Here is a 12,445-nt window from a genome sequence, read left to right as displayed (position 1 = left end):
ATGTCATCAGTACTCTACTTAGACCCAAGAGTAGACAAGTTTGGTTTTCTGGCTGAGCCAAACAGTATTTTGGGATTGTAACATCCCCCACTAATTCTCCTCTGCCCTGTGAACAACGTTAAGGATCTCCTTCAGCCATTTGGTTCAGGGACTTTGCATCCAGCCAATCCCCGTATATTGACTTGCAAGGAGGAGCCTGTAGGGAACAGCTCAGTTACACTGTGACTCACTGCATGGGGCGCTCTCGCTCTGTCAGGGTGTTGGTGTCCACAGCTGTGCTCTCAGGGCTGACTGTTGCTGCCCCAAGTGTGGCGACTGTTCATTACGGACGTGCTGGCTTCTCTGTGCGAGACCACAGGGCTTGCAGTCTGCTAGGCTTTGATTATTAGTCTGTAAGTTCTAGCTCAGAAAGGCAATAAAGCCATCCTCCACCCAAATTGGCCAGCTCTCCTCTCTCACTGCCCAAGGCGGAGGTGGCTCTTGATCCGTCTAACTGGAAAGTCCATGAGAATCTCAACATCCTGACTCTAGTGGCTGTGATGTCGCTCCTGCCTTGGCTTCTGTGGAAAAGGACCAGGGCTCCTTCCCCAGGATTAAGGGGAAGGGGGATCCTCTCCCATTTCTCCACATCCAATGTAATACACTGGCTTCTCAACTGGCCCCTAAACTCCTCCAGCTTCATTCTGTCCATCCCCTCATGCCACACTGAGTTTCACATGTATACTGACACACCTCTTAACTATCAGCCAGGCCACTCTACAACCCTAAGTCACATCACCATCCGCCATCCTTCTCCTGTGCTTGAGCTGCAGTGTGGTTGGGGAAAACACACATACACAGACCAACACATGTGTATGTATATGCGTGCATGCATGTGTGCATATGAAACACACACACACACACACACACACGATCCCAACCAACATTTTCTGACCAGATCCACCATTAATTCATCCACAGTGCATATTTCAAACACCTTCCCTTAATTATACTGCTTTTTACTTATAATCAGTTCCTTCTAGTATGTGGGCTTAGTTCAATCTTTATTGATCGCAAATATTTGCTAGATACTAGAGGCTGGACCCACTATGAATATGATATGGCCTCTGCTTTCTAAGTACTAACAGTCTTGAGAGAGAGAAATGGGTGGAGTAGCAGACATGGATGAAATCACCATGAGCCACAATGTGATTGCTGCTACAAAGGTTGTATGAATCATTTCAAACAGAACCACAGAGAATGAAGGGAAAGGTAACTAATTGGAGATGGAGAGTATGGAAAAAGTTGAATAGAGAATGACTCTCATGTTCTTGGCTTGGGTGGCCAACTTGACAAGGCATGTGAGAAGCATATGAGGAAGTTGTAAGCTTGAATTGGAGAGGTGTAGAGGGATTGCAGAGATCTTTTTTTTTTTTTTTCAGTTTGTGAGTTTGACATCCCTACAAAATTATTATGGTACTTTGAGGTCCCCATGAAATATCCAAATGGCAATATTCCCATGTTTGAAGCTCAGGAGACAAAGCTTGCACAAAGAGAGTCCCTATAGAATCATCTCAGTACCAAGTGAGAAGAAAAGAAGGAAAGAACTAAAAAAAACATTAGCATTTAACAGGGGGGCGGGCCGTAAGAAACGGATGGAAAAAGAAAGAAAATTAGATGATTATTTCCGCTCCCTAAATCTACCTGCAATTGTGTTTTCCTTCTCATTTCAAGCTACGTGCTGGACTTTTCTAATTGGATAGTGCTCTAATACCTCAACACAATTTTTACGGAAAAAAAAAAAGAAGCTTTTACTTCTGACTCCCCTGTTGGTGTTAACATGTGATGAAAAGAATGCTTTCTTCACAGAAATCTGAAGCCCCTGACTCTCCACCAACAGTGTCTATGTTTTGAGTTACTCTGTCCTGGCACGTTCAGTGTCTCCTTCACAATTATTCATCCTTTAAGAATCAGCTCACCACACCACCCCCACAGTCCCTACCAAAAGCCTTCTCTAATATCATTGTCCTCAGTGTGAGTTAGGTACTGTCTTCCCTAGGTTTGCATTATACCCTGCATATAGTTCTACCACTGCATTTATAATAGCTTTTAAGTTCTGTAGTTATATTATTTCATAAGTACCTATTTTTATTTCTTGGGATGAAGAAATACTTACTTACCTTTGTATTCCCAATAAAATGCAAATGAAATGTTTGGTGAACAGGGACAAGCTAAATGTTGAATAAACGAAGGAATAAATGAGTGGAGTTACACCAGAAAAGAGATTCCTTCTTTTTCTGCTCTTTTCACGTTATGTAGAGGTATTTCATATTTTTTCTTGTATCTACATACCCATTATCTATAGATGTTCTAGAAGTAAGCCTCCTGACCATAATGACCATTTTTTATGCTGTAATGGCCATACATTATGACTTAAAAATCAGAAATCGCCCAATTTAGCTCTCACCTCTTTGACATTAATTTTAATACACTCATTGGGATTTTCAGTGGATTTAAAGGGTCAGCCTTCTATCAAACTATTTGCCAAGAACTGTTGATACATAAAGTGTTCCTTGATGCTGGAATGTGTCAGGAGTAAAAAGCCAGTGATAGTAGATAAAGGACACATTAATTTTTGTTTTTACACAATTTTTATGTTTTAGGTAATATTAAGAGATGAGATAATAAGCCAATCACTTGAAACTTATTCTTGTCTGTGTGTATGTGTAAAGCAAAGTATTGTGGGAAACATAACTCAGGTAGGTATTTTGAATATATCTAGACATTAAAGCTAATTATTTGCACAAAGTATAATTCGAAATGGTACATTACAAGTACATGTTTTTGGTTTTTTTTTTATAAGTACATGTTTTAAGAAAAGTGCATTTACCATAATGTTCAACTAATTTAGGGGGAAAACCCTGTAAGTTAAATCTTTCACATCTTGTTAACACTCAATTTATTTTAAGGCAATCAAGTGCTTCGTTGGTAACGACATTTGTTCCTGTGTACAGATTTATGAAATAGATTACTCTCATGCCAGGAGAAAGAAGTCAGGAGCTATAGAACTAGCTGTTTCACCTGACTCTTCAACAAGTACCTTCAACACACTGAGTCATAAGTTTCACAGTTTTTAAAGGGGAACGATTTCAAGAATGACATACTATGGCACTGGATAATGCACGTATTGATACCTTCTCTCAAAGCCTTTGAATAAATGTCTTATAAAAGAATACGACACTGAAACTGACTTTGTCAGCCTCTGGGGAAGGTGAACAATTCAATAGAAATAAAATTTGGCTTAGCTTTTTCTCATTCTGGAAGCTACAATTATGTTTTTTACTAAACAGAAACCAAACTCTTGATAACAAGGCATAAGTAGTTGCCTATAGGACTCAGGTGCAAGAGAACTAATTTTAGGTGGGATTTATATACAGTCTCCAGGGTTGATTTGTGAAAGTGTTTTGGTAAAGCCTGTCTTGTTTATTTAGGAGTTTTCCCACAGCGATGGGGAATGAGAATTATCACCAAGGTGCTACCACCCACATCTAGCTCAAGAGAAAGGAATGGAAACTAGAAGACATACTTCTTTCCTGATTGAATTATGCATCCAATGCTGGTACTCAGCACTGTTCTAGGCACTGGAAACAGCGGAAAATGAAACACTCTTCCTAGATACTTAGTCCTCTGCTTACTTAATCACTAACACTTAAATAATACTATGAGAGAAGTCATTCAGCAGTTAAGCCCTAACCAAATAGAGGAGAATGTGGTTCTCTCCACTCAAAGAGGGAGTGGTCCTTGGCAGTTAGGGAAGAAAGGGACAAAGAGGACATGCCAACTGCACTGCATCTGAAAAACTGGTAAGATCAGAGCTGGGGAGAGAAGGGTAGGGTAAACAGGGAGAGGAACAAGAGGGCACTTTTGACCACAGAAGGAACTCTGCTATTGTGTTCAAACTGAATGCCAAACTTCTCTTCCTAGCAGCATACCAACCCTTTATACTTTCATAGGCTCTTCCACTACTCCAACATCAATAGTTAACCTTTCTTAGTTTCCCAACCTGATGTTGATTCCAGTGCTGTTTTTCAAGAGGAGTTCAACTTAACATTTACACTTGCAATAATAATTAGACTACCAACAACTACATTTATTGAACCTGATGTACTAAACACCACAGAAGGCTTCACATGGATTTTCTGGTTTAATCTTCACAACAGCCTTATGTGTTGGGTGCTATTAATCCCATTGAACAGACTGGGAACTAAGGCACAGAGAGATTGTCCAGGTCACACCGCTAGTAACTACTGGAGCAAGGATCCTGACCTCTAGTTTTTCTTTGTGTAAGAGATTTTGGAAATCATATCGAGGGGTCTATCTTCCCCTTAACACCCCTAGAATATTCTCCTAGCTGTGTCTAGTTAACAAGGAGTCAAAGAACTGTCTGCTTAGATCGTCTGTGATTTTTGTTTCTCCCTTAACCAGATAAACTGCAAACCTGTTGGAAGTAATGAAGGGGCATTGGGGAGAAGCAAGAAGCCTCACAGAGCCAGCCACCTAAATCCTGCTCCAGAACCCGAGCTCGCTGAAAGCAGGCCCCAGGCACCCCTGGCTGCAGTGAGGACGAAGGAGCCCGCGCCACAGTCTCCTCTGCGCCACCTGAGCTCCGGGCCCGCGCACAAGCACAAGGCGCTGTACCCCTGAGCGGCCTTGGGTGGCCGAGGACCCTCTCCGGACACAGCAGGTCTCGCTGCGGAGAGCAGGCTTTGCCGTTGGGCCGGGGCCGGGCGGCCCGCCGCTGCTCAGGCAGAGTGGCGCCGGGTGACCCGGAGCCTCCCTAGTCCCGGCCACTCTCCTGAGAGGAGGGGACGGGGAAGGAGAGGACGGCGGGGCGGGGCCTGCCACCTAAAGTCCCCAGCCCAGGGACGTCATGGTCCCAGGTGCGTGTGCAACGGGGGGCGGGAGTCCACCGCGCGCCTCCCTCCTCCGAGGAATTCCCACCTCAGCGCCAGCAGCTCGGGCGGGCTCCCGGTTCCGTTTTTCTCGCGGCGGCCACACCTGGCACGACGCCCCTGGGCAGGGCGGCACCGCGGCCGCAAAGAGCGGCCCTCGGGGCGGGTGCTCCGGGGCGGGGCCGGGGGCGCGCTGGCGGGGACGCGGGGGAGCCGGCGGTGCTGAGCAGGGCGAGCGGCCCGAGGCGAGGGCGCGGCGGAGGCGGGGGCGCGATGGCGCGGAGCGCGGAGGGCGCCGCGCTGCTTCTCCTGGTAAGTGCGGGCAGCGGGGACGCGGAGCCCCGGGGGGGCGCGGGCGCGGGCGCGGGAGCGGGCGCCGAGCTCGCGCCCCGACCTGCCTTCCTCCGCCAGAGCAGAGCCCGGCGCCCGGCGCTCCTTCTTTGTGCGCCGAGGTGGGGAAGGGCTGGGCAGGCTGTGGCGAGCTCGAACCTCCAGGCTTCGGAAAAGCCGCTGGGTCTCCGCAGGCGTGTGGGAACCTGCCTCAAGTTCTGCTTTTCTGGCCGCCACGCTCCGGCCCTAGCGCCTTCTCTGGCTGTGATCCGTCGGTGTCGTGGGCCCGGCGCGCGGAGCACTTTTCCCGGAGATCGGGGCTTTGTTTGCAGCCTTCTCCCTCCGACGGGCAACATGGAGGCAGGAGCGGCAGCAGCCGTGCCTTCCTGCAGGTTCGGGGCCGTTCTCCACGATCCGGTCCGCGGTGGTGAACCCGAGAAACCGGAGAAACGCCTTTATCCCTAGACGGCAACAAAGGGCTAAAAATACGGTTTTTTTAAAAACGCATTTTACAGAGTTTACTTTTTTTGTTTGTTAAAGCCACGTTACTGTCAAAATCACATATGCTTTTAACTTAAAGCTCACAAAGTTGGTGTTCTAAAGTATTTCCGGGTGTTAAAGATAATGAACATATGTAATAGTTTGAAGATCTTTTTCATTTTGTAAGGTGACAGAAAATCGAAGTGCAGAGCCATAAATTGGCTTTTCAGACTAACGAAAAGGGCTTGAACCATTGGAAAATAATGTTGAGTCTCCAGAGCCACATTTCTTATGCTTGATTTCCGTGCTCGGATTGGATTTTATGTATCTTTGCTTTCTGTTTGGTAAAGGAATTGCTCATGATTAAGAAATGTATCTGGCTTATGGGATTTTGCTAAGTGAGTTTTGATAAAGTGACAGTTACTCTAATATAAGTGCGGGTTCACCTTCCTGAGACTTAAATATATATTCAGAGAGATTAGATACAAAGTCATACTCAGTTTTCTTATATAATGATTAAAAAATTCTTTAAACCACACAAGTTCATTCTCTATATTAAAAGTTCTAACTTCAGGGGTGCCTGGGTGCCTCAGTCCGTTAAGGGTCTGCCTTTGGCTCAGGTCATGATCCCAGGGTCCCAGGGTCCTCCCTGCTCGGCGGGGAGCCTGCTTCTCCCTCTCCGTCTCCCTCTGCCCTTACCCCTGCTCATGCTCTTGCACTCTCTCTCCCTCTCTCTCTCAAATAAATAAATAAAATCTTTTAAAAATAAATAAATAAATAAATAAATAAATAAATAAAAGTTCTAACTTCCAGAATTGCAAGGAAGGAGGGGAAAATACATATGTCTATTTTTATATTAATATATTTACATAGTGTTGATATTAGTTAATTACATTAATATATTTTTCCTCTTTTGTCTATGTGTGTATATCACAGGGAGGAAAAAAAGCATGGCTGATCCAATCTAGGGATTTCAGTGAACTCTCACATGGAATAGCATAATTAAGACCTCCAAACCTTTGGCACACCAGTGCATTTTCATGCACTGTTTATCCGTTTAATTTTGCTGAAGTCATTGGGGTAATTTTCAATCAAGTTCATTTTGTTAATAAAAGTTTTCTGTGACAATTTAGGATTTTCTTTTTGTCTTCCAGTATAACAGAGTAATTCCCTCACTGTGACACCTCCTGGCTAGGTCGTATACCACACTAACATATAACATAGCACCTGGCTTACCTTGAGGGTTAAATATTAAGTTTCTTTCCCACAGGAAAAGAATAGCCTTAATTCTCAAATGGTAGAACAAGCAGGCTAAGTCACATATATTTATGGATAAATAGCTAATAATTTATGCATATTTTCTATTCCAACAATCCAGTATTTTTACTCTCCTAGACAATAATTGACTTCTTTATAAAGTGATTATTACTAAATGAACTGGAACAGATTCTAGACTATTCTTTGTATTTTCTGTTATGCTTTTTGTGGTATAAATTTGAGTATGTTTATCTTTGGTCAGAGAACAGTGGACGGTTGAGCATTTTGCCCCCCGGGTGTTTGAAGTTGAAAGTAATACTTTTGGTAAAGAATGGAAAGCAACTCATCTGTCGGAAGGAGTTCTTGAGGAAATGGGTCTTTTATAGAAGGGAATATAAATTGTATGCTGTACGGGTCAGAGTTCAGTTGCAGATAACAGAATTCATTCTAGCTAGTTAAAGCAAGAGGGGAATATATTTCAGGGCACTAAGTTGATTGCTTAAGTATAAGAAGGATTGAGGAAGCAGACTTCATTTTGAGTGGTCTGTAATACCTTCCAAGCCACACAGCCAAACCCAAGCATTTAGGGAGCTGCCGTCTCTCCTGTGATCAGAAACCAACACTGCCAATCCCACAATGTAGAAAGTGCCACGATCTGGATGCTACTTTTGCTGCCAGGTCCAGAACCATGCCACATTTACTAGGATGCATGCCAACTAAATGTACCAGGACCCTGCCTCTTGGCATCCATTAATCTAGTGATAGACGCTAGAACAGTAATAAGATTGCTGCAAAAACCCACCTGCATCCTATATACTAGGCTTGACAGCATGCATATAGCTTCTACTTTACTTCCTTTTTTCAGATCTTACATAAATGCTGATTGATTGAACCTAAATCACGTTTAAAACTTAAGCTGCAAGGGGGTCTATGACCTGTTGTCTTTAGCTTTCTTCTGCAGTTCAGGGAGACACACAAGAAAGGAGATACTGTGTGACACCCGCATAACTGTCACACAGTCATTTAGGCCAACTATCAAACTGGAAAATAGGAACAATTTCATGACAGTCTTTCCTCTTCAAGAGTTTTTTACCTGGGATCCACCAACTACCAAATGCTCCACAGGTAGAATTCAGAGGGTCCTTAGACATGGCTGGGAATAAATATCTGTGTTTACAAATCTCTATCTGAAATTTAGCATTACTTTAAATTATGAGTGTAAGAAAGACACTCCTTAGCATTAGCAGTACCTATGACTTTGTCACAAATTTTGTCACATCATACTGGAGTTATCTGAAAATACCATTTGTTCTCATCACTAACAGACTTCTAAATCTTATTACTGTGTTGAAAATGAAGTGCATAATGTCACTGCATCGCAAATTGGTTTTTCTTCAATTCTGACTATTTTGATGTAATGGAATTCATTCATAATCCAGTGGGTTTTTTTCTTTCATAAATTTCAAAATATTATTCTGAGAAAGGGTCCATAGGCTTCACCAGACTGCTGGTGAAGAGGGCACTTGGGGGGAGATTTTCTGATGGTTGCCTCCATTTTGCCTTTGACTAATTAAGCTTATTTTTAAAAACCAAACTAAATTTTAAGGATTCAGTGATTACACATTGTATTATGAACAGTTATAGCTACTGGTGTATTAATTTGCTAGGCCTGCCGTAACAAAGTACCAAGAATTGGGTGGCTTAAAACATTAGAAATTTATCATTTCACAGTTCTCAATGTTAGAAGTCTGAAATCAAGGTGTCAGCAGGGCTACGTTCTCTCTGAAATCTGTGGATTTACTTCCTTGCCTCTTCCTAGTGTTCGGCAGTTTGCCAAATACCTCTGGCATTCCTTGCCTTTTAGATGCCTTACTGCTATCCTCCAACTTCACGTCACATTCTTCCTATATCGCTTATCATCTTACCTCTGCACATGTCTGAGTCTATGTCCAAATTTCCCCTTTTCATAAAGACACTGGTTGTAATGGATTAGGGCTCACACTGATGACCTCACCTTGGTTAAATCCACAAAGACCCTGATTCCAAATAAGGTTACATTCTGAGACATTGGGGGTTAGGACTTCATCATATCTTCTATTGAGAGACACAGTTCAAGCCATAACAAATAGGTTCAACTATAAATTATCAATAACATTGGAGCTATGCTTGATGTTTTAATATACAACTAGATAATAGAATTTAGAGTAAATTCACATATAAATTAGATGATAAATTTTGAAGGGATTTTAGGTAAACGTGCTTTCACATTTGTTTTTGTTTCTAAAAATTAATAGGTTAGGAAAATGTCAACTCTTAACAAATTTCTTTAATAATAAACTTAGAGGGAAGTACTGTACAAAAAGTTATACACATTCACATACCTGATGAGCTAAATTAAAATCCCCATGATTGAGGTCCAGAAATATGTATTGATAAAAACTTTGCAGTTAATCTAGTTATCAGACTTGTATAATAGTGAGAATTACTGGTCTAAATTTTACAAAACAGTTTATTCATGAATGAAGCATACAAATATTTATATGGAAAAAAATTACACATTGAATAGGGACTGGTATTTTTAAACTGCCAAATTGTAGTAAAAATCAGAAACTTTAATTGAACTCATAAATGAGCTTTAGAACAATTTGAGCATTTCTTAGTCACAGCTTTTTTCCTCTGTTTTTCAAAGTGCCACAAATTTTAAGAGCTGAATAACACTTTTCAAACATATAGTCCATATATAAGAGACTGTTTTCTTAGTTAAGGTTATCTTTAAGTATCAAATGTATACCACATATGACATTGTACTATTTTTGTTTATTTCAAATTATTAAAAATTATTGAGATTTTTATTATTTGCAAAGCTTAGTGATTAAAGTAAAAGAAGCTAGGACACCAGGATTTATACCATGGTCTAATGGTGTAATATGGTAATGCTGACAAGAAAAGAAACTGTAGAAACTAACCGTATAGGACCACTGTTTAGTAATGACTTGCTCAATTTTAAACAACATTGTGGACATTGGGAGACCATGAAAAGCCAGACATGTTCTGCCCTCATGTTGTTTTTTGGTCTAGTAAACAACTAAATGGTTAAATTCCAATTGAGTTATAGTAAGAAGAATAATGATAAAAGACAGATAATATTATGGAGTCTACAGAAGGAGCTCCAGCACTGAACATCCCAGCCAAGATCTGAGAATAATTATAAATTATTGAGAAGATGATATGAAGAGAAGGAGGGAGAAGAATGTTCTAGGTAGAGAAAAGAGTATATGCGAAGGTCTCAAGACAAGGGTGCGTGGTTCTTTGGAAAAGTGAAGGAGTTCATTTAGCGGGAACATAAATGTGAGACAAAACCCATGCAGAAAGATAAGTGCAACCTTCTTGATACCAGGGGAAGCCACAGAAGGCTAATTAACAAGTAAGCATATTTAGGGAGGTATTCAATCATTAAGAAAATAAAAAAATTAATTTTGGTTGAGTTGGTCAGGAAAGGGTCAAGAAAGAAGTGATAGTACGTGACTGATTAGGATTAGTTTTTCCTCATTTTTTTTTTTTTAAAGGAGATGCTCCAAAATTTGGGATGTTGTGATCAAAGACAGGCAGAAAAGTACAGAGCGTACAATTGAGGGAGGATGCAGCCTGGCAGGAGGGTTGGCTTGGGAGCAACGGTTCTCAAGAAAACATTGGGGGCCAGGGGGTTTGGAAGGTGCGTTTTGGTTGTCACAAGGCCCGGGATTATCCTGGTATTTAGTACCTCAAATCCAGGGATGCTAAGCCTCCAGCATTCTTTAGAACCTTCAAGAAGAATTGGCCACTCATGATTATTTTTTCTTAGTGGAAATGCCAATAGTACCCCCACTGAGAAATGGTGATAGACAAATAGTGAGAGGTTCTAATAAAGGATTCATTTTACTTATCTCTATTCTCTTTTGAAAATGCAAAGATCTCTGTGGTTGATTGAGTCTTGATGCATTCATTCATTCAACAAATATTATTGAGCACCTGCTCTGTGCCAGACATTTCTAGGTCTCACATCAAAATCACACCTTCATGGGAATTATTTTCATCAGTCAAGTGAGTGCTGCCTGGCTGATTGGAGAATGAGAGGGCAGATTTGGGTAAAGATGAGATGAGAAGAGAGTTCAAATTCTCCCTATTCTAAACTTCCTCCATCCCATTATTCTTTCAAGTTCCCTACAATGCAAACTAAAAAAAAAAATATATTAAAATAAAATTAGGAGGAGGGTTCGGATGGCAGTGTAGGAAGATCCTGATCTCACCTCCTCCCACAGACACAGCAAATCTATGACTATATATGGAATAATTCCCTGTGAAGGGGATCTAAAAATTAGGTGAACAGAGCCTCCACAACAAGGGACAGCAACAAGATAGGTAGAAGAGGACAACATTAGTGAAATCAACCATATCTATAATAATTAGTTAAGGAAGGCATAAAATAAATGTATAAATATCACATCAAAAACATAAAACATGAGGGGTGGGGGCAAAAATGTATTGCTTTTAGAAAACATTCAAACTTAAGTGACCACCAACTTAAAATAGATAGTTATATACATAGATTGTTATATATGAACCTCATAGTAACCACAAACCACAACCTGTAATAGAAACACAAAAAATAAAGTGAAAGTATTCCAAAAACACTAAAGAAAGTCATAAGTCACAAGAGAACAAGAAGAAAGGAACAAAGAACTACAAAAACAATGGGAAAACAATTAAAATGGCAATAAATACATACCTATCAATAATTACCTTAAATGTAAATGGACTAAATGCTCCAATCCAAAGATACAGAGTGGTAAATGGATAAAAAGTACCAAGACCTGTCCATATGCTGCCTACAAGAGACTCACTTCAGATCTAAGGACACACACAGACTAAAAGTGAAGAGATAGAAAAACATATTCCATGTAAATGGCAGCAGAAAGAAAGCTGGGTAGCAATACTTCCATCAGACAAAATCGACTTTAAAACATAATGTGTAACAAGAGACAAAGAAGGGCACCACATAATGATAAAGGGTCAATTAAAAAAGAAGATATACCACTTGTAAATATTTATGCACCCAACACAGGAGCACCTAAACATATAAAGCAAGTATTAACAGACACCGAGGGAGAAATTGACGGTAATAGAATAATAGTAGGGGACTTAAACACCCCGCTTACATCAAGGGATGGATCATCTAGACCCAAAATTAATAAGGAAACATTGACCTTGAATGACACATTAGACCAGATGGACTTAATAGATTATTGCAGAACATTCTATCCAAAAACAGCAGAATACACATTCTTCTCAAGTACACATGGCACATTCTCCAGGGTAGATCACATGTTAGGCCACAAAACAAGTCTCAATAAATTTAAGGTTGAAATCCTATCAAGCATTATTTTCTGACCACAGTGGTATGAAACTAG

General features: G+C 41.0%; 2 protein-coding genes across 3 annotated transcripts in view; one reads left to right on the top strand and one right to left on the bottom strand.

Moving 5' to 3' along the window:
* The window catches only part of DSC1 (desmocollin 1), a 325,511-nt gene extending 320,414 nt beyond the window's left edge, over nt 1-5,097 (bottom strand). For both annotated transcript variants that reach the window (XM_087869901.1, XM_087869902.1), the window contains exon 1: nt 4,981-5,097. The gene's annotated coding sequence lies outside the window, so the exon portion shown is untranslated. The remainder of the gene's footprint in view (nt 1-4,980) is intronic.
* Nucleotides 5,098-5,144: 47 nt separating this feature from the next.
* Nucleotides 5,145-12,445, top strand: part of DSG2 (desmoglein 2) — a 47,225-nt gene continuing 39,924 nt past the window's right edge. The window contains exon 1 of the mRNA XM_045781872.2: nt 5,145-5,243. Within this exon, the coding sequence (XP_045637828.2) occupies nt 5,205-5,243 (39 nt within the window). The 5' untranslated portion in view covers nt 5,145-5,204. The remainder of the gene's footprint in view (nt 5,244-12,445) is intronic.

Source organism: Ursus americanus, chromosome 19, assembly GCF_024610735.1.
Source record: "Ursus americanus isolate L20-20 chromosome 19, mUrsAme1.1.p, whole genome shotgun sequence".
NCBI lineage: Eukaryota > Metazoa > Chordata > Mammalia > Carnivora > Ursidae > Ursus > Ursus americanus.
The sequence above is the reverse complement of the archived record's forward strand: the minus strand, read 5'-3'. Positions and strand labels throughout refer to the sequence as shown.